This window comes from Salmo trutta, chromosome 20 (genome assembly GCF_901001165.1).
Source record: "Salmo trutta chromosome 20, fSalTru1.1, whole genome shotgun sequence".
NCBI classification, from domain to species: Eukaryota; Metazoa; Chordata; class Actinopteri; order Salmoniformes; family Salmonidae; genus Salmo; species Salmo trutta.
In genome coordinates this window covers 32,919,839-32,942,662 of record NC_042976.1, presented here as the reverse complement: position 1 = coordinate 32,942,662, position 22,824 = coordinate 32,919,839, and the positions used below count along the sequence as shown (strand labels likewise).

The window sequence follows — 22,824 nt, the reverse complement described above, 5'->3', positions numbered from 1 at the left end:
TACTGTGTAAACGGAACTAATACCCAAATATACAATAACAACTCCTGAATCAGCTATTCATAGCAAGTGAAAACAAGGATTACAAGTCCCATATCTAAAACAAATCATCTAATATGCCCAGAGTGTGAAAAACAATGTCAGAATAACACTTGAAGCCAACGCAGGAAATGCAACAGATTCTCCCACTGAGGGATTATAGGACATGTAGGTAACTAAAACAAACAGATAGGCCACTGATGCTAACTAACTGGGTCATCCACCGCCCTCGCTCGCCCCCCCATCCATAGTCTAAATATATCAGTTCAAGCAGCCCCTGAAACAATCCCACAGAACCCAGAGGTTTATATACACTTGGAAATAACTAATGAGCGTCACCTCAAATAGCAGCATTCAAGGATATGGTCTTTGAAGTTGTGCATTTTTAAACGGTGAGCCAATATTTTTTCAACACTTATTTCCATGACTGATGAAAACGAGTTCTCTCTTGTCCTTCTGCAACAGACATATGGTTGAGCTATATGTTTGAAACATCGAATGGCAGTATCGAATCGCTATACATACAGAGCATTCGGAAAGTATTCAGACCCCTTCACTTCATCCACATTATGTTACTTTACAGCCTTATTCTAAAATGGATTAAATCGTTTTCCCCCTCATCAAGCTACACTCAATACCCCATAATGACAAAGCAAAAACATATTTACAATTTTAGCAAAAAACTAAAATACTAAACTGAAATATGACATTTACATAAGTATTCAGACCCTTTACTCAGTACTTTGTTGAAGCACCTTTGGCAGCGATTACAGCCTCAAGTCTTCTTGGGTATGACGCTACAAGCTTTGCACACCTGTATTCGGGGAGTTTCTCCCATTTATATCTGCAGATTCTCTCAAGTTTTGTCAGGTTGGATATGGAGCGTCGCTGCACAGCTATTTTTCAGGTCTCTCCAGAGATGTTCGACCGGGTTCAAGTCCAGGCTCTGGCTGGACAACTCAAGGACATTCAGAGACTTGCCCCGAAGCCACTCCTGCATTGTTTTGGCTGTGTGCTTAGGGTCGTTGTCCTGTCGGAAGGTGAAACTTCACCCCAGTCTGATGTCCTGAGCGTTCTAGAACAGGTTTTCATCAAGGATCTCTGTACTTTGCTCTGTTTGCCTTTCCCTCGACTAACCTCCCAGTCCCTGCCACTGAAAAATATGCCCACAGCATGAAGCTGCCACCGCCATGCTTCACCGTAGGGATGGTACCAATTTTCCTCCAGACCCGACACCTGGAATTCAGGCCCAAGAGTTTCATCTTGGTTTAATCAGACAAGAGAATCTTGTTTCTTATGGTCAGAGTCCTTTCGGTGCCTTTTGGCAAACACCAAGCGGCTGTCATGTGCCTTTTACTGACGAGTGGCTTCCGTCTGGCCACTCTACAATAAAGGCCCGATTGGTGGAGTGCTGCAGAGATGGTTGTCCTTCTGGAAGGTACTCCCTTCTCCACAGAGGAACTCTGGAGCTCTGTCAGAGTGACCATGTTCTTGGTCAACTTCCTGACCAAGGCCCTTCTTCCGCGATTGCGCAGTTTGGAAGGAGTCTTGGTGGTTCCAAACTTCTTCCATTTAAGAATGATAGAGGCCACTGTGTTCTTGGGGACCTTCAATGCTGCAGACATTTTTTGGTACACTTTCCCAGATCTGTGCCTCAACACAATCCTGTCTCGGAGCTCGACGGACAATTCCTTCGACCACATGGCTTGGTTTTTGCTCTGACATGCATTGTCAACTGTGGGACCTTATATAGACAGGTGTGTGCCTTTCCAAATCATGTCCAATCAATTTATTTTAAATTTCGAGTCTCATAGCAAAGGGTCTGAATACTTACGTAAATATGTTTATTTTTCTTCTTTATAAACCTGTTTTCACTTTGTCATTATGGGGTATTGTGTGTAGAATGATGAGGAAAAATACAAATGTAATACATTTTAGAAAAAGGCTGTAACGTAGCACAATGTTGAAAAAGGGAAAGAGCGAATACTATCTGAATGCACTGTATATACAGTACCAGTCAAAAATGTGGACACATCTACTCATTCAATGGTTTTTCTTTATTTTTACTACATTGTAGAATAATAGTGAAGACATCAAAACTATGAAATAAAACATATGGAATCATGTAGTAACCAAAAAGTGTTAAAAAAATCAAAATATATTTTATATTTGAGATTCTTCAAAGTAGCCACCCTTTGCCTTGATGACAAGTAGTCACCTGGAATGACTTTCAATTAACAGGTGTGCCTTGTTAAAAGTTAATTTGTGGAATTTCTTTCCTTAATGCGTTTCAGCCAATCAGTTGTGTTCTGACAAGGTAGGGGTGGTATACAGAAGATAGCCCTATTTGGTAAAAGACCAAGTCCATTTTATGGTAAGAACAGCTCAAATAACTAAAGAGAAACGACAGTCCATCATTACTTTAAGACATGAAGGTCAGTCAATACAAAAACATTTCAAGAACTTTGAAAGTTTCTTCAAGAGCAGTCGCAAAAACCATCAAGCGCTATGATATAACTTGATCTCATGAGGACCGCCACAGAAAAGGAAGACCCAGAGTTACCTCTGCTGCTGAGGATACGTTCAATAGAGTTAACTGCACCTCAGAAATTGCAGCCCAAATAAATGCTTCACAGAGTTCAAGTAACAGACACATCTCAACATCAACTGTTCAGAGGAGACTGCGTGAATCAGGCCTTCATGGTCGAATTGCTGCAAAGAAACCAATACTAAAAGGACACTAATAATAATAAGAGACTTGCTTGGGCAAAGAAAAATGAGGAATGGACATTAGACCGGTGGAAATCTGTCCTTTGGTTTGATGAGTCCAAATGTGAGATTTCTGGTTCCAACCACCGTGTCTTTGTGAGATGCAAAGTAGGTGAACGGATGATCTCTGCATGTGTGGTTCCTACCATGAAGCATGGAGGAGGTGGTGTGATGGTGTAGGGGTGCTTTGCTGGTGACACGGTCTGTGATTTATTTAGAATTCAAGGCACACTTAACCAGCGTGCCTATCACAGCACTCTGCAGCGATACGCCATCCCATCTGGTTAGAGCTTAGTGGGACTATCATTTGTTTTTCAAAAGGACAATGACCCAACAGACCTCCAGGCTGTGTAAGGGCTATTTAACCAAGAAGGAGAGTGATGGCATGCTACATCAAATGACCTGGCCTCCACAACCACCTGACCTCTACCCAAATGAGATGGTTTGCAATGAGTTGGACCGCAGAGTGAAGGAAAAGCAGCCAACAAGTGCTCAGCATATGTGGGAACTCCTTCAAGACTGTTGGAAAAGCATTCCAGGTGAAGCTGGTTGAGAGAATGCCAAGAGTGTGCAAAGCTGTCATCAAGGCAAAGGGTGGCTACTTTGAAGAATCTAAAATCTTAAATATATTTTGAATTGTTGAACACTTTTTTGGTTACAACATGATTCCACATGTGTTACTTCATAGTTTTGATGTCTTCACTATTATTCTACAATGTAGAAAATAGTAAAAATAAATAAAAACCCTTGAATGAGTAGGTGTCCAAACTTTTGACTTCTAGTGTGTGTGTGTGTGAGAGATATATATATATATATATATATATATATATATATATATATATATATATACACACACACACACACACACACACACACACACACACACACACACACACACACACACACACACACACACACAATTATGTGAATCGCAATACATATCGTATCAACACCTAAGTTTCGTGATAATATCGACATTGAGGTCCCTGCCAATTCCCAGCCCTACTTACGAGTAACAACAGCTGTCTGTTATGGTGAAAAGGCCAATAACTCACCCTCCAGAGGTAGTCCAGTCCTATGAGTTCCAGATCGTCCATCATGTAGGCCCTGCGTTTGGCCACCAGCTTGCCCTCCCGGCAGTTGACAGCCTTGAAGAACCTCTCGAAGCACTTCATGCCGTTCTCTGTGAGCAGAGACGGGTCCAGCTGGAGGACGTTGTTCTCAAAGAAGTCCTTGTTAATGTCTGGGTCCAGGTCTGGCTCATCTCCCATCAGCTTGGAGTACCTGGGGATGAACAACAGAGTTGAGTGAGAACATTCAAGTTGAGAAAATGTTGAATATTTGACTTGTTCTCCATGACAGAGAGAAAGGAAATAACATCAATTGAAACATGTTGGAGCCATATTCACCCTTTCGAGGTGATAATATTGATGATGGCAGCGTACCATTTGAAGCAGGCCTCTCTATCACATAGGAAGACAGCGTTTTCGGCCAGGCACTTCCAGATCTGTTTGGCCTGAGGAGCACAGAGCCACAACTGGCCATCCTTCAGCAGGAACCTGGGGACAACACAGACACATACATTAACCATGAAAATCAGACTACAGTGGTTCAGTTCATGGTTTAATTCCATTCATTTGTATTCATGAAGATGGAGCTGGGTCGTATTCATTAGGTCACGCAAAGGAAAACGTTTTAAAAGCATTTTGCAAAGTAAAACAACAATTAGTGCTTCTTATTGGACAAGTACAGACAGTGACTCATGCCTGTTTCAGTGTGTTTTCTTCAGTTTGGTGCCTAATTAATACAACCCCGCAGATGTGATGTCATACCTCAAGAAGTTGAGTCTCTCCTGGACTTCCTGTACGTGGCTGTAGCGGCTCCCTGCCCTCACCGTCTGGGGGTCAAACTCTGCCTGCTCGGCTACATAACACACAGGACCATCTACATCAGGGCTCAACGTACATCTTTAAATATCACGCAAATACTGATGTTTTTCAAATGGAAAACTAACATGCTAACTGCCCAGGGTTTGATACAGAGGGTAGAGAACAGAGAAACACACCGAGTGTACAAAACATTAAGAACACCTGATCTTTACTTTCCATGACAGACTGACCAGGTAAAAGCCATGGCCACTTGCTAAATCCACTTCATATCAGTGGTCACCAACCGGTCGATCGCAATCAACTGGTCGATCTTCAAGCATTCCTAGTCGATCACCAAACATTTCTGTAGAAAAGCCAATGATAAAGGCTTGCACACCTTTTTATTATTATTTGCGTTGCACTGTTGGCGGTAGGTGCACGTGATTCAGAAGCCCTGCGCACCGGGTAGGCAATGTGTTGCCATTTTGAACAATTTAAATGTCTGAAACAACTAACTCCTCCTACCTGGCAGACCGGGAGATCTATGGTTAAATCGAGCGCGTCTACTGCGCTGGCCAATCGGATAGCTCAAATCACAGTGCCTACAAGTTGGATACTAGCCTACGTGAAATGTCATAACTTTAAAACTATGACCAGAGAGAGACTCAAAGAATATAGCAAAGAGCTGCTGTTATGAGTTCATGTAAAAAAATATATATATATTAAAACATAAAAGCCATTCTCCCTATTCCCACTCGCGCTGCAATTAATGATTAGCCCTGCATTTGTATTATTAGAAGCTCATCGTGTTCATTTTAATATCGAGGAATATTTCACTTTCAGTGAAGACTGTCCCCTCTCTCTGCTCAGTCTCACTGGAGGAAAGGCAGGAGTCCGTGAGAGGATGACCCTCTGCTGCTCTCTCCTTCCCTTCGCTGAGACTAATGCAATGTTCAAAACATCTCAAAACAACTCTGACATCTCCGACTTAAGTGCGTTCACTCTTCCTGGGGTCCACACAAAACACGACATAATACAGAACATTAATAGACAAGAACAGCTCAAGGACATTTTTTTATATGTATGTAGTTCTGTCCTTGAGCTGTTCTTGTCTATTAATGTTCTGTATTATGTCATGTTTCATGTTTTGTGTGGACCCCAGGAAGAGTAGTTGCTGCTTTTGCAAAAGCTAATGGGGATCCTAATAAAATACCAAATATCGAGACAACTGGGAATTTGAAAAAATAAAAAAATAGATCCGACTGGGAAAAATAGTTTTCAACGGTCATCCAACTCGGAATTCGACCGGAGCATCACGGACGTCGTCATTTGACCTAGTTTTTTCACCCTGTGTTCCCAGTTGTCTTAAAAGCACCATGACCATCAGTCCAGTAAAATAAAAGCTAATTTGCTAATTATTTCAATTTATACCTCAGCTGTGCCTCATAAGTTGTACACCAACTACGGATCTATTTTGTTATCAAAGCTAGGGTTTTGAAATATAATATGGTCTGAGAAGAACAACAATGAAGGGCCAGGCATATAGCCAATATGCTGTGATAATATATTAGGCCTACTGCACAAACTTCATTTCCTACAGAACTGTTTTTATTGGGTTAATGTTACATTTGAGTCATGTTGAAAAAAAACTGTGGTAGATCTCGGCTTGCTTTTTGACTGCGAAAGTGATCTTTACTCAGAAAAGGTAGGTGACCACTGGTGTAAATGAAGGGGAGGAGAGAAGGATTTTTAAGCCTCAAGACAATTGAGACATGGATTATGTATGTGTGCCATTCAGAGGGTGAATGGGCAAGGCAAAATATTTAAGAGCCTTTGAACGGGGAATGGTAGTAGGTGCCAGGCGCACCAGTTTGAGTGTGTCAAGACCTGCAGCGCTGCTGGGTTTTTCATGCTGAACAATTTCCCGTGTGTATCAAAAATGATCTACCACAAAAAGGACATCCAGCCAACTTGACACAACAGTGGGAAGCATTGGAGTCAACATGGGCCAGCATCCCTGTGGAACACTTTCGACACCTTGTAGAGTCCATGCCCAACGAATTGAGGCGGTTCTGAGGGCAAAAGGGGGTGCAACTCAATATTAGGAAGGTGCTCGTAATGTTTTGTGCACTCAGTGTAGTATTTCTGAAGTCTGAAAGTCAAGAATGAGGCAATCGTGATTAATGAGAAAATCGAATCTACTGTGTCAGGTGACCGTACCTTTAGAGAACTGCCTCATGGTCTCCATGTAGGCAGAAAGGTTCTCAGCCACCAGCGTGACCAGAGCATGGTTGTGTTGGAGCTGGTTGATCAGGTCATGACGATAGAACACATGAGGACTCCTCTGGGTCTGACTGTATAGCAGAGAGTGAGGTGGAGAGAGATATGAAGAGAGAAAGATAGTTGGAGGGAGGGAGAGATGGAGAGAGAGGGTGGAAGAGAGAGAGGGTGGAAAAGAGAGACAAAAGTTCAGCGACTTAGCCACCATGTCTATGACAAGTAGACAACTTCAACTTATACTCCCACTCCTACTAATGCAATTATTACAATGATTTGTGTGTACAATTAGTGGAATTTTGTTGCTTATCTGCATCTGTAGCTTAAAGAAAGCAATATTGGTATATCCACTGTTCTAACCAGTAAGCCATTATCTGTGTGTGTGTGTAGCAAGAGAAATGTTGAGGAATTTCAGTCTTAAAATGACTAGGATGTTGTGTTTTTCCGGAAATGTGAGTATGCAGCACCCTCAGAAATGCCCCCCAAAATGTCACCCTGCAAACAGTCAGTGATTGGAGCTAAGAGCTGGTGCAGAAAGAGACGCATTTCAGTGTGACACCCTATTCCCTATGTATTGAAATACTTTTGCACCCAATTCCCCAAATAATTCACTACTTGACAAGAGCCCTGTGTGGCTCTGGTCAAAAGTAGTGCACTATTTGTGGTAATTTGTGGCTCTGGTCAAAGGTAGTGCAGTAGTGTATAAGGAATAGGGTGTAATTTGAGATTTACCCTGAGAGAGGTTTGCTAAAGCAGATTAATGAATGAAAATAAAACATTACAGATCTGTTGTACCATCTGAGAGAGAGTAAATTAGAAATGATTTACAATTTAAAAAAAATATTGCCATAATATCCCCCAAATTAGCTGTCAACTTACCCCGCTAAGTTCGTTTGTATGTTAATAGGAATTTTCTTTCTGAAAAACAACAGGCATGTGGTGTGCTACATATTTGCTGCATTTACTTGTACTATTTCAGTCAGAACAACTGCACGTTGTTATTAAAAGCAGCACCTTATTCAACAATCTCCATGCTACTTTGAGAGCTCAGCGTTTAAGAAGCAAGATACATTCGCTCAGTTTTAGTCTTTAAGAATGTTCCCTGTCTAAGCGTTAGTGAAAACCTGGTCAAACTGGATGGCAAGGTCAAGTCACAGACTGTTGACAGAAAATCCCTGTTTACAAGAGAGTTCACATGCCTCAGCCTCTCTGGAAATGTTATTAAAATGCCAGAGACATCTGTGTCAGCTATATGAAAAATCAAAGCCATGCTTTAAAGGCGTAGGGTAAATGTATAACCAAGCATAGCATTCTGAGCACAACTAAAAAAATGCCTTTTTTAAGTGGGGTGAAATATTTAACTATTTAAAATGTTGCAGATAGAAACGTAAAGTATTGAGCTGACAATTCCCTTTTGTACATGACAAAAAAACGTCTGCTCTACACTGTGCATTTCTATCTGTTACGTCCTGAATAATACTCCATTTGTACTCATTCTGTTTTCATATCTTTGTCAATCACTAGCATGTTCAACTATGTCCCTCCTCCAAGCCCGTAGTTGAACTCTGACCATCTCCTTACCTGAGATTCTGAGGAGCCTCTCCGAACAGGCTACAGATCTCTCGGATCTGCTTTAGTGCAGGAATCACCCATTTGTCATTGGTGCGCAACTCTTCTATGAAGCGATCGATCCACTGGATCTTCTGCGTGTCTCTATCCTGAAATGAACACAAACATCCGTATTCAAGGAACACACACACAGCCATAAGCCGAGTCTTGTGAACACTCCAACAGATTGATTGGTTTTCAGTACCTTGAGCCGTGTGGGAAAGCAGTTGCCTGGCTCTTGACCGGTACCTAGTATTACCTGAGAGCAACTGTAGTCCAGTATCTTGATGTGAGCACTGAGGGCCTGGTCCATGATGTCTACAGGCACGTCGTCGCTGTGAGCCAGGTTCCACAACAGGTTCAGCACCTTGTGGTGAGAGGAGGAGAGGAGCCTTCAGTACTTCTATCCAAACAGAGCACAAGGAGCTGGAATAAGACATCTCTTTAACCAACGCTTGACATTCAGGGCTGCCTGCTGGCCAGGGGAGGTTTTGGAAACCTCTCGGGCCAGTCCATCATCTCAGTCAGTGGTCCGCTTGGTCCAGTGAAAAAAAGGTTAAGGATATATAACTGTTTAAAAAACATGAATTCCCGAAGCTGCTAGTTCATTATGTACATTGAACAAATAAGTGCAACATGTAAAGTGTTGGTCCCATGTTTCATGAGCTGAAAAAAAAAATCCCAGAAATGTTACATATGCAAAAGAAGATTATTTCTCTCAAATGTAGTGCACAAATTTGTTTACATTACTGAGCATTTCTCCTTTGCCAAGATAATCCAGCCACCTGGCAGGTGTGGCATACCAAGACGCTGATTAAACAACATGATCATTACACAGGTGCAACTTGTGCTGGGGACAATAAAAGGCCACTCTAAAATGTGTAGTTTTGTCACAATGCCAGAGATTTCTCAAGTTTTGAGGGAGTGTGCATTTAGCGTGCTGACTGCAGGAATGTCCACCAGAGCTGTTGCCAGAGAATTGAATGTTAAATTCTCTACCATAAACTGCCTCCAACCGTTTTAGAGAATTTGACAGTATGTCTAACCGGCCTCACAACCGCAGACCATGTGTAACCACGCCAGCCCAGGACCTCCACATCCGGCTTCTTCACCTGCAGAATCATTTGGGGGGGGGCTGAGGAGTATTTCTGCCTGTATAAAGCCATTTTGTGGGGAAAAAACACATTCTGATTTGCTGGGCCGTGCTCCCCAGTGGGTGGGCCTGGCTGCCTTCCAAGGCCCATCCATGGCTGCACCGCTGCCCAGTCATGTGAAATCCATAGATTAGGGCCTAATGAATTGATTTCAATTGACTGATTTCCTTATTAGAACTGTAACTCACAAAAATCTTTGAAATTGTTGCATGTTGCGTTTATATTTCTGTTCAGTATAAATTGTTTAATCACTGGCGCGCTGCACACAGCCTAGTTTGAGATAATCTGTTGGGCAGAGAGAGCACACAGCTCTCCAACAGCTGATTGTTTCGTGGAGCAGCTCACCGAAGACCGACAGCGATAGGAAAGAGGTAGGAAAGATGTTGCAAGTTATGATATCTACCTGTAAAGGCTAAGGCCAGAAAGGGTATGTAAACCAGGTATTTAAAAAGTCTTAGAACATTTGCGATGTGCAATTCAGTCATCATGGAATAGCCTACCTTGAATTCAGACATTTCATCTAGGCGATTTGGTCCTTGAAAAGTCCTTGACATTCTGGTAGCCGATTTAGAAGTTCAACGGCTCCAATATAATTAGGCCGATTCATGATTTCCTTTATGATCTGTTTTTATGAGAGCTGTAGCCGCTTTTGTTTGTTTCCCGCCATTTCAATTGATAGGTCCTGCGCTATTCGGTTGCTTTTGTTGGGGTAAAACCATGTATGGATATATTATTACAAAGAGAACCTGTTTTTTGCTCACTTTCTCGTTTCAAGCATACAATAACTCTTCAACATCTCAAATGGCAAGACTGACTAGCTACTACATGGACAGACCTCATGAGTGTTTTTGTGTCAGGAACATCTATCGCTGCATGCAGTCTATTTAGTCAGGCAATGCCCACATTCTGACATGTTTTAGAATATAAAAATACATGTCAATGTCAACGCATAATGCCGTTGGGAAGGCCTATGCTCACTCTAATTCTCTCGGAGGACCTGAGCCCTAGGACCATGCCTCGGGACTACCTGGCATGATGACTCCTTGCTGTCCCCAGTCCACCTGGCCATGCTGCTGCTCCAGTTTCAACTGTTCTGCCTGCGGCTACGGAACCCTGACCTGTTCACCGGACGTGCTTGTTGCACCCTCGACAACTACAATGATTATTATTATTATTTGACCATGCTGGTCATTTATGAACATTTTAACATCTTGACCATGTTCTGTTATAATATCCACCCGGCACAGCCAGAAGAGGACTGGCCACCCCTCATAGCCTGGTTCCTCTCTAGGTTTCTTCCTAGGTTTTTGGCCTTTCTAGGGAGTTTTTCCTAGCCACCGTGCTTCTTTCACATGCATTGCTTGCTGTTTGGGGTTTTAGGCTGGGTTTCTGTACAGCACTTTGAGATTTCAGCTGATATACGAAGGGCTATATAAATAAATTTGATTTGATTTGATAAAATAAATTATGCTAATGTAACTTTTTTCGAAAAACAAATTTTTTTTGGGGGGGGGGGTTTATTTCTTTCGTCTATTACAACAGTGAAATATAAAATGTAGGTCCTTGAAAATTACAATTAAGTGCTTGGGGAAAAAAAGTCCTTAAGTCCTTGCATTTGTCTGTATGAACCCTGTATAGGATACTTGCTACAACCTAATGGAAGATAAATCACCTGCTATTGAAATTATGCTCGCATCATTCGCTTTCCTGTCAGATCTTGACCTGGTCAGTATTTTGTTCCATTCGGGCCAGTAGTTTTCATTTGGCACTGACCCCGTCTGGACTGGCAAATTGACCTGAATGTCGAGCCCTGCTTTAACCTATGATTACCTTGTGGGCCATCACTCCATCCTTGTCGTCCTCTGCCAGACGACGGATCAGCTCCAGCAGCTTCTCACGCTGCTTCTTACTAGCATTCGTCCAACTCGCCTGCAGGCCACAAAAACCACCACAGGGGTTAGGAGAGCAGTGTGTGTGTGTGTGTGTGTGTGTGTGTGTGTGTGTGTGTGCACGCACACATGGAGAGAAGTCTCTCACCTTGAAGCAGTCAAAGAGGTGGTCGAGCTGCTCAGGAGAGAAGTCCCAGGCCAGCTTGGCTAGGAGGTCGTGGACGTTCTTCACGATGGCCTCATGTTTACCAGCCTGCGGGTGGAACAAAGTGTCAACAAACATGTAAACAATCACACTGCTGGATTACCATCTGTTTCCAGCCTCTGATAGAGAAGATGCAGGAGCACATAAACATAATTTAATGGACCGAGCCATGCTCAGGAAAGGGCGTTTTCAGCCGATCAAACCCAATGACCTGGAAACGCCCCAGCTAAGACATAAGGGATTTCCCATTCTGCTTTTAGAGCCGTTACGGGTAGAACCATGTTTTTTGGTGCACTTTTTGAGGCACTTTGAGGCACTGTGCTTTTAACGGTATTTCCAGCATTAACCATTAGCGTTGCTGCAGGTAAGAAATCCTAGGAAATATTTTGTAATTGACACAAGCCGTCTCCAATCAATCAATGTCTGGTTGTGTGTTTGTCTTTGGCGGAAGAATTGCCTGAATCAGAGAATGCGTAGCTCTGCCACTTAAGGTGTTGGCTTGACAGTTGCTGGACCCAGGTTCGAGTTCCAGTCTGGGCTACCCCCCAAATTCACTAGAATATAATTCCATGGTTGGTTTCATTGACTTTTTCCTTTAACTGCACTGAATTTACCTGTTTTTTTTGCTACAACTTCTGAGTCCATTGGAGAGGTGTAGAATCACTGATCTACAAATAGTATTCCCTGACAAATAATAGGTTTTGTGAGATTAAGATTCACAGAGCTACGCCTCCCCTAACTCAGCCAATCACGCAACCAAACACACACGCACAACCAGACATTGGAGACAGCTTGTGTCAATTACAACACATTTCCTATAATTTTTTACCTGCAGCAATTCTAGTGGATAATGCTGGAAATACTTGTTAACAAGTACACAAAAAAGCATCGCCCTAGTTATGGGTCATATCCCTTTCACCTGAACCATGCACCATGTGTGTGATAATCAATGGCTCTCTCTTCAAACATGTACACAAACACACAGTACCTGTGCAGCCCAGATGTTGTCCAGGTCCTGCATGGTAAGAGCTTTCTCTTTGATGACGAAGCGAAGTATCTTCTCTAGTTTTTCTACATACTGAGGCTGGTGCAGACTGTCCCTCAGCACGATGGACAGGATGTGGTTCTGCTGGATCCACTCCTGAGAGACAGACATCTTTCAACCTCCACTCAAACACCAACAGTTCTGCCGACTATGCCACCAGAAACAACACTAAGGTATACTCTATATATTACGCACTTTGTGACAAAAGCGCTCGTTATAAAAATACATTTGATTGGTTGGTGGTTAACTCACCGCCATGCGTTCTGCAGTAAGCCACTCCTCCTCCTCAGGGTTGCCATGTCGATGTGTGTAGTAGGACACACTTGAGATTACCTTGTTTACTTCATTTAGTGCATTCATTTTGCCATTAAAAGAGGAAATTTGCAATAACCTGCAGATGAAAACAACCACCACAGATTACTATCAACAAATAGTTCACATTGCGGCAATCCCCAACTAAAGACGACAAAACCCTTATTGACATCAGTACATGATTTGTGCACATCTCAGGTTAGCATTCAGCCAACAGTTTGAAAGACAGGTGTTTTAAAACAAAAGCTTTAAGACAGTTTGGTCTGAAGCGAACTCACCTAAGAATCATTTTTAACCTAAAAATCTCTAAGCTCTTCACGGTCTCCTCCTGCCCAGGCACCCTGGAGGCCAGGTTCTTCAGGGACTTGATGATCATGGACAGGGCGTCATTTTTGGCTTCGTTCTTGGCCTCCTTCTTCAGCTCCTCATCTGTCAGGTTCTCCAGAAACTGAGGAACCATCTCGATGACGGGCAGGAAGTACTTCTTCACCGTGTGCAATGTGAGGAACTCGTAACACTGCCCAAAAGGCCTGGAGGACAACACAAAACAGTTGCAACATGTCCAGTAGACCATGTCGTTCCCATAGCTCTATATAGGGTTCATACACATTTTAACAGATGGAATTCCATGACATTTCCATTACTCTGCATGACTTTTAACCAAATTTCCATGACCAACAATTGGCGGCATCTCCACGTATGTTTAAAAAAGTATGCCTAATGTGGTATCGATACTGGGAGGATGCTCTCTGATCCCATGTACCACCTTCTGTCGTTGTGCAAGGCACTTAACCCCCCACATAGAATACCTGTTAGGCAACTGTATAAAACACATGGTCAACCCTAAGTCTGGAGGGCTAATGTGTGTGCAGGCTTTTGATCAAGCCCTGCTCAAACAGTTCATCAAGGTCTGATTGAGCAGTTAATTTCTAAAATGTGGTTAGTTATAAGGGGACTGCAATAAAAGTCTGCACACCCATTAGTTCTCAGGCAGGATGGTTGACCACCCTTGATGTATAACATTACAACCAAATACATTTTGCCTTTTGAAATACATTTGCTTATTCAATATATCAAAGAGCAAATGGCTGTTAGGCTACAAATCTTGATATTCAGTTGAAGCAAGCCCACATACATTCTATATGACATTTTTCAAGTTTAGTCATATTTAGCCTATCTTAGAAGTGTTTACTTTGCAACTCAATAGATGCTAGTTAGCCTGCAATGTCCCACACATTGGATGCCCAAATCAATTGGTTGTATCTACAAAACAAGTTGAAGCAACATAATCCAAGGCTACATAAAATATTGTTTCTTAAAATTACAGTTCCCGATTAAAAATGTATTTTGATTAACATGACTAAATTCATTGCAATTGAACCAAATCCCAACTAATATAATGGCAGAGTGAATTGTTAGTTAAATCAAAAAGAATCATTTAAATTAATCATATGAATCTTTCAAAAAAAGTTAATCAACTTTGAATGGCCTTATTCGCGAGTGTTGGTGGAAAGTTTTTTGGGACATAAATACATGCTAATAATAGATAAACAGTAAACTTAAGTACAATAAAATGTTTTGAATTGGCTACCTAGTCATTAGTCTGTTCTCTATCATATTTTATTGGCCTACCTGCTGCTGCAATGTCCTACTGTCTCTCCTTTAGTTACGGCCCACTCGTCTCGCGCACATGCAGGTAATGCGCGCAAACAAAGACACGCTACTGTCATTCCGATCCTGGCTGATATGTGGATTTTTATTTGATTGACAAAATATTTAAAAAGTGGCTTACATTAACTTACATTAACAGAAATTATTAAATACATTTCAATTACTTTTCCAAACCTTTTTGGATTTGATCATTTTCCAAATATTTTCCAGGCCTGTAAAACACCATTATAAAACGCCATGAGTTTTCCAGGATTTTCATGACCATATGAACCCAGTCTATATGTTGAAGCATGTTTAGTAAAAAAACAGAGTTGTGGGTTTGATTGTTGTATGGGCCACATTAAAGCTTCTTCTAAATTACAACATCAATCTAGTCATGAAGACAGCCATTAGATGAAGACAGCCATTAGAGCAAGAACCTGAGGCCTTCTTTACTGATGACACGGTGGGATGATATACACTGGTGGTGCATGGAGTTGAGTTGGCCTTCGGGAAGTATTCAGACCTTGACTTTTTCCACATTTTGTTAGGTTTCAGCCTTATTCTGAAATTGATTAAATAGTTTTTTCCCCCCTCAATCTACCCACAATACCCCATAATGACAAAGCAAAAACAGATTTTTTTGCAAATGTATTAAATATAAAAAACAAATATCACATTTACATAAGTATCAAGAGCCTTCACTCAGTACTTTGTTGAAGCACCTTTGGCAGCAATTACATCCTCGAGTCTTCTTGGGTATGACGCTACAAGCTTGGCACACCTGTATTTCTTCTCTGCAGATCCGCTCAAGCTCTGTCAGGTTGGATGGGGAGCATCGCTGCACAGCTCTTTTCATGTCTTTCCAGAGATGTTAGATTGGGTTCAAGTCCGGGCTCTGGCTGAGCCACTCAAGGACATTCAGAGACTTGTCCCGAAGCCACTCCTGCGTTGTCTTGGCTGTGTGCTTTGGGTCGTTGTCCTGTCGGAAGGTGAACCTTCACCCCCGTTGAGGTCCTGAGCACTCTAGGTATGACTACACAAACCGTGAGCTAACTTTAACTAACTGGTTAGCTCACTAAAGACACAGATCTGGTGTCCTTCCCCAGATCTGTGCCTCTATACAATCCTGTCTCGGAGCTCTATGGACAATTCCTTCGACCTCTTGGCTTGGTTTTTGCTCTGACATGCACTGTCAACTGTGGGACCTTATATAGACAGGTGTGTGCCTTTCCAAATCATGTCCAATCAATTTAATTCAACACAGGTGGACTACAATCAAGTTGTAGAAACATCTCAAGGATGATCAATGGAAACAGGATGCATCTGAGCTCAATTTCGAGTCTCATAGTCCGAATACTTGTAAATAAAGTCTCTTATTTAATTTGAATACATTTGCAAAAAAATTCTAAAAACCTGTTTTCACTTTCTCATTATGGAGTACTGTGTGTAGATTGCTAAGGATAAAAAAAAAAAATGTAATCCATTTTTAAATAAGGCTATAACATAACATGTCCCGTGTGGCTCAGTTGGTAGAGCATGGTGTTTGCAACGCCAGGGTTGTGGGTTCGATTCCCACGGGGGACCAGTACAGAAAAAAAGAAAAAAAAAATGTACGAAATGTATGCATTCACTACTGTAAGTCGCTCTGGATAAGAGCGTCTGCTAAATGACTAAAATGTAATGTTAAATAACAAAATGTGGAATAAGTCAAGGGGTCTGAATGTTTCATAAAAAGTGAATTTGTGGGGGGACTAGATACATAAAGTGCTTTCATTTCTAAACTATAAAACATATGTATGGAAATACCCTCGAATAAAAGGAGAAATTATGTACTGTCGCCTCGTATATAAAATGTTCTCAAATCAAAAAATACTGGAGTATAGAGCCAAATTTAACAAATGTAGCTTCACTGTCCAAATAAATACAGCGGGGAGTGTGATGTAGAAAGCACTTGGAAATGTAGTGAAACATGCTATTCAAATGTAATCCATTAAAGCAGGGGTTTTCAACCTTTTCTTGCCCAGGGACCCCCACCCAGGCAAACCGGCAACCCAGGGACACCCATAAAATATAGCATAAACAACAAAAAAATAATGTATTATTATCAGGTGGTAATGGCAAGTAATCAACATTTTAAAATGAATAGATTTGGTAGACTCATTATTTTGACCTCACCACAGCTCTAACAACTAGAAAGGTATAAGAAAAGTGTGCAGTTTTGAAGCCAATTTCACAGACCCCCTGCCCTAGGGGGCCAGTGACCAGTTTGAAAACCCCTGCATTAAAGCGTGTGTGTTCACAGGCCAACTCACTTGATAAGTGCGGCGATGATCTGGACGTTCAGTGCTTGGCCACCGATGAAGCGATCGTGCAGTGTTTGAAACCCATTTAACGAGCCAAATTTGTTTATTAAATCCACCAACCAGCCCTGTAAACAAAGAGCAAAAAAAGAACACACATGGTAAAGACACTCACCACCCGACCACTATTCACTCAAGCTGTTGAGCTATACAAATACATCCCTCTCGTCTAGCAGCTATTACACAGAAAGGCTTGGCTTGATTGAAGAGAAAATCAGAGGAGAACTGGTTGGCTTCTGATTCAACCCACATGCCCATAGAGGCTTCAGCAGTGTTCATATTGGGCTGCCTGCCATCTACAGCAGACAGGCAGCTGCCACCTTGGCTTCCCTCCACAACAATGTTCACATTGACCCCCCCCGGCCCACGCTCCATTCATCGCACTTTTCATAGAAGAAATCACACTCTCCCTGGCATGGCCCACTCTCATTTAAACACTACAACACTCGAGTGCATCCTTTTATTGTATTTTCATCCCTCCTTCATTTTCTATGCAGTACACGGAGGGATCCTCCTTTGTTTCTGTGCGCTGGCCTACAGGCGGCAAGCCCAGAGCAAACAATACTGCTCTGTAGATTTGTTCCAAGAAAATAAATTGCAGGCCAACGGACGACAAAAAAGACTGTTCTCTGTTCCTATGGCAATCGCAGATATCCAGAGGATATTTTATTTAGTCTCAATTCAAAAAATGTATTCAGACATTTCTCACTGTGCAGATATGAAGAGATTTAGATGGGCGAAAAAGAGACATTCACACAGAAAAAAAAATATATTTTTAGAACAAGGCCCGCACTGGATTTGTGATGTGATATATATATATATATATACACACACACACACACACACAAATCCAGTGCGGGCCTTGTTCTAAAAATATATATTTTTTCTCCGTTCAATTACTTCAAATAAATATCACGTGTGTATATATATATATATATATACACACACATATACATGCAAACAGATCGCAAAATTTGCAAATTTATCATAACCATTATACATAAATCCTAATTGATAAATTTTCCCACATATAAATCCAGTCAATAAAAAAAGCAAATGCCATTTAAGATTAATTTATTAAAACTGTAATATCAACTGGTTATATTATATCGTGGAACTCAAGCTTAAAAAAGGCAGTAACCTCAGAAGTGGCACTTGCTTCAAGAAACCTATGGCTGTGTAATGGCATTGCTCTGTTAATTTAACACTAGAACCGCCTGGTCTTCCATCCTATAAGTACCCGGTAGAGAACGTTGCCGGAAACCTTTAGCATATGCATCAGATGCATATCAAGGAGTACAATGGGAGAACAACAGGTGGTTCACCTTGGGTGAGAAATAAGAAATCTTTGGGGGGGGGGGGCCTACCTTGAATTCAGACCCTACCTTGGGGGAGCGAGGGTCAGGGGGGCGGGCGAAGAGCTCGTCATCGGCCAGCTGCACCCCGGCAGGCACCGTCTCAGAGGGCCGTGTGCCGTTGTAGATGTGGAACTTGCAGTGGGGGTTGGTGGCCATGGCCAGCAGCTCCAGCAAGGGGAACCAGTCCTGAGAGAGCTTGGCCACACACAGCTCCACCAGCCGGTGTGTGTTGTTGATGATACACCTCTGGACAGGGAGAGAGAGCAAGAGAGAGAGCGCAGCAGTTAGTCTAATCATTTCAAAACAATCAGTGAGGTGATTTGCACTGAAACAGCACAAGAGGTCTATTTCAATCGTAACATACAAATGTAAGCAGTAATAGTTCTCTGATACACAGAGAACATTTTGATAAAGCCTTGAAGTGGAGTCTGGTGCCCAGACCAAACCCAACCCCTACTATAGCCCTTAACCCTTCAGTCTTTGTAGACCTGGAGGAATCAGAGTGGCACAGCGGTCTAAGGCACTGCATCTCTGTGCTAGAGGCGTCACTACAGACACCCTGGTTCGAATCCAGGCTGCATCACAACCGGCCGTGATTGCGAGTCCCATAGGTCGGTGCACAATTGGCCCAGCGTCGTCCAGGTTTGGCCGGTGTAGGCCGTCATTGTAAATAAGAATTTCTTCGTAACCGACTTGCCTAGTTAAATAAAGGTTCAATAAAAAATAAGCAAAATGTATTTAAAGATAGCTGTCAGCAACATGGTGACAGCTACACATAGTCTAGTTGACACGAGTTACCACAGCCACAAAGTCAAAATTGGTTACACCACAAAAATTCCTGAAAGAAATTTGCTCTTTGGACTTAATTTAAGGTTAGGCATAAGGTTAGCAGCAGGGGTTGTAACCGGTTTAAGGAACAGAAAACCAGGATCTTTTTTTTTGGGACGGACGGAAATGAACAAAAGTGATCTCTAGCGTTCCGGAAGATTTTAAAGAAGATTTTAAAAGCACCCCCCCTGAAAAAAACCATCAAATGCCTATGCAAAGCATTCACTCTATCACTCAGAAACTTATCCTTCCAGTGTCTGCCGGCCAGCATGATTTCTAGGTTAAGGATACTATAGTTATCATGTTTCACATTGGATTTATTAACAACAAAAAGCTATGACGTGTTTTAAATTCTGGTGTCACTGCACACACACACACGAGCTTGTTAGCTAGCTCTGGTCCAAAGCATTGAGCTAGCCTCGGTGATGAGCCAACTATCAGACGTTCAGATGTCCTCCATATTAGCCGCTCCCCGTCAGGTATCTAGCTAGTATTACGTAATTGATAGGCTTACTACTAATATCCTAAAAACAGTTGAATGAACGTTATATCATGATGCCCAGTGCTTCAAGCCAAGCCTCCATGTCATGTCAACCCCGCAAAACGACTGTCAGATCTCGCGCCCTACACTGTCCAAGCATGTAAACTAGCTTGCCCGGTCCATAGTAAGCAACTCTATCCGCAGTGATTGGTGGAGTTAATGAGCTAAATGTAAAATCTCTTGATTTCACAGGTTTAAAAAGGAACGATATAAACAGGTACTTTTTTTTTTTCGTTCAAACCAGTTCAGAACTTTATAATGCTGGTCGAAACAAAACAAAAAAAAGTGTTATTTTTTTATTTAACTAGGCAAGCCAGTTAAGAACAAATTCCTATTTACAATGACAGCCTACCTTGGCCAAACCCTAACGACAATGGGCCAAATTGTGCGCCACCCTATGGGACTCCCAATCACGGCCAGATGTGGTACAGCCTGAAATCGAACCAGAGTCTGTAGTGACGCCTCTTGCGCTGAGATGCAGTGCCTTAGACCGCTGCGGTTCTGTTCAGAACAAAAACGATAGGGAAATCGGGGGGGGGCACCTGAGCCCAAAGCTGGAGATAGGGCTGGGCTGTCCGAGTGGGTGGGTCACACTCTACTGAGAGCGGCTATTCAGGATCAATGTTACAGAGTTAAACAGAACAGCTAAACCAAAGCCCCCTCCTCCAATAAAAAGAGCATTGATCACCCCTGGGATTCTCCGTTAATTTTTCCTTCTTTGCTCCAGCTCAAGGGTCCAGATAGCAAACTGTGTTGACCGACAAGACTGAGGCAGAGGAACATAAGCCACCTGCTTTGCATTCAACAGAGGACAGAAAATAAATTCATCGGATCTCAACAGGAGGGTGCTTCTGGTGATGTCACTCCCCTTAGCAAGGCCCTGTTTGAATACTTCTTCAGAAATGCATCCTTCCCTCCTTGAGTTAATCACAATTAACACAATTGGATTGGTCAAAAAACAGGATTTCCACTGGATAGGTTTCACCAATCCAAATCTTGTAAAATTAGTGATTACCCTTAGGAAGGGACTGGGAGGAGGAAGGGTTCTCAAAGTACTGGAAGAGGGTCCGTGACTTCTTAAAAAACAGTGACCACTATCCTAATTAAATTATATATAATAAAGAAGAAGACTCACATGGATCTCAAACTTCCACCCGCTGACGGCCTCGTCTGTAAGGATCTTGGTGAAGGAGATGGTCAGGCCATCTCGGAAAAACCTCTGACACGCCTCACACTTCACATCAAGTCCTAAACAGAGAGAAAATAATTAGGTGCATGGAGATATTGTACTCCCAAATCAGTGAAGGCTCCTCAGGAGGAAGGGAAGGACCATCCTCCTCAGTGAATTTCATAAAAATGTAAATAGTTTAAGTATACTTAATATATTCACATTACCAAATCATTTATTAAAACACACTGTTTTGCAATGAAGGTCTACAGCACTCTGTAGGGTAGCACAATGGTGTAGCCGGAGGACAGCTAGCTTCCGTCCTCCTCTGGGTACAATGACTTCAATACAAAACCTAGGAGGCTCATGGTTCTCGCCCTCTTCCATAGACTTACACAGTAATTACGACAACTTCCGGAGGGCGTCCTCCAGCCTATCAGAGCTCTTGCAACATGAACTGACATTTTGTCCACCCAAGGATCAGAGAATGAATCTATTACTGAAAGCACAAGCTACAGCTAGCTAGCACTGCAGTGCATAAAATGTGGTGAGTAGTTGACTGCAGCTAGCTAGTTTAGCCTACTCAAACACCCGGCTCAAAACAGAGGAGAGGGATGCTATGTTAGCTAGCAAGTCAAGGTAAGCTTTTGGTTTTATTAATTTATTGCCACAGGGGCCCGCCAGTGTAACTGCTAAACTGCTTGCTGACTGTATACTGTACTGCATGATTCTAGCGGGTTTACTAACGCGTTAGTTCTAGTAGTTATGTGGTCTATGAAGTGTGCTAATATAGTGTCATGACTTTACCTCCTTGGTGAGGATCAAAGGTGCCAGATCAACTGGCAATGGCAGACAGATAGCCAGAACCCCCCTCTCCCCCACAGGAGAGTAGACTGGGGGAGTTGGGCCTGTTTTATGACTTAACAGCCGGTCGTAAATTTGGAGAGAACTTTCTCTCTCTTGCCCTGCAATATTGGGAAGGTAAAAATCCCTTTGTTACTGAGAGACTCTTGTCGCCCAGAACTTCAACATCAAACAATGGGACAATATAGTTCAACATCCGAATGTTGGGAATGATGAGAGATGGAATATGGAAAATGTATGTCTATTTTGTTGTCATTAAAATAGTTATGAAGACGTTATAACGAAAACATTGCAACTTGAAGAGCTTTTACACTGTGTATATCAGGTTTACATTATTTACGCTGTGTAGAAAATATCAAGGATAAAGGGAATGTTTTTGTGACCATAGGATTGTGTTTTTAGTTCCCTAACAAGATCAGAGTAATTATGATGCCTTGCTTCGTAACTAGCCATGCCCCAGGGAGCCCAGAGAGCGTGTCAGCATGACGTAAAACCCCCTTTCTACCCGGGGGTATAAAAGGATTAAGTTAAGAATTAATATAATCAGACTAGATGGACCAAAAGCTGCAGCATGGTCCACATTAGTCACGAACCCGAAAACTCCAACACGAGGTTGAAGAAGACAAAGGAACCTCTTAACAGTTAGTTGAGTAGCTGTATCTAAGAAAGTGAATTTAAGTAGGACCATCCGGTTATTTTCTTCAAATCATCGTTGCCTACACTGCTTTCATCACCACTCTGGGATCATCGACACGGCTGATTAGCCCGTCCCCAGAAGACCACTTCCAGAACGAATTCAAGTAAACAGACAACTAAGAAGAAGGACATTGTGACCTCTTGTGGACAATCAGAGACTTACACCTGCGAACGAAGGAGGCCATCCGAAGAA

General features: G+C 42.3%; 1 protein-coding gene across 8 annotated transcripts in view; it reads right to left on the bottom strand.

The window, feature by feature from the left end:
• LOC115155910 (probable ubiquitin carboxyl-terminal hydrolase FAF-X) overlaps positions 1-22,824 on the bottom strand; it is an 83,781-nt gene that overhangs the window by 39,688 nt on the left and 21,269 nt on the right. For 3 of the 8 annotated variants that reach the window (XM_029702961.1, XM_029702962.1, XM_029702964.1), the window contains exons 5-19: positions 21,039-21,151; positions 18,544-18,780; positions 17,129-17,244; positions 13,442-13,693; positions 13,104-13,242; positions 12,795-12,947; positions 11,750-11,854; positions 11,543-11,641; positions 8,818-8,925; positions 8,532-8,668; positions 7,830-7,868; positions 6,894-7,027; positions 4,638-4,728; positions 4,215-4,364; positions 3,861-4,089 (exon numbers count right to left, since the gene is read on the bottom strand). In XM_029702961.1, the coding sequence (XP_029558821.1) occupies positions 3,861-4,089; positions 4,215-4,364; positions 4,638-4,728; positions 6,894-7,027; positions 7,830-7,868; positions 8,532-8,668; positions 8,818-8,925; positions 11,543-11,641; positions 11,750-11,854; positions 12,795-12,947; positions 13,104-13,242; positions 13,442-13,693; positions 17,129-17,244; positions 18,544-18,780; positions 21,039-21,151 (2,102 nt within the window). The remainder of the gene's footprint in view (positions 1-3,860; positions 4,090-4,214; positions 4,365-4,637; positions 4,729-6,893; positions 7,028-7,829; positions 7,869-8,531; positions 8,669-8,817; positions 8,926-11,542; positions 11,642-11,749; positions 11,855-12,794; positions 12,948-13,103; positions 13,243-13,441; positions 13,694-17,128; positions 17,245-18,543; positions 18,781-21,038; positions 21,152-22,824) is intronic. The other 5 variants (XM_029702965.1, XM_029702966.1, XM_029702967.1 and 2 more) reach the window with 5 other exon arrangements.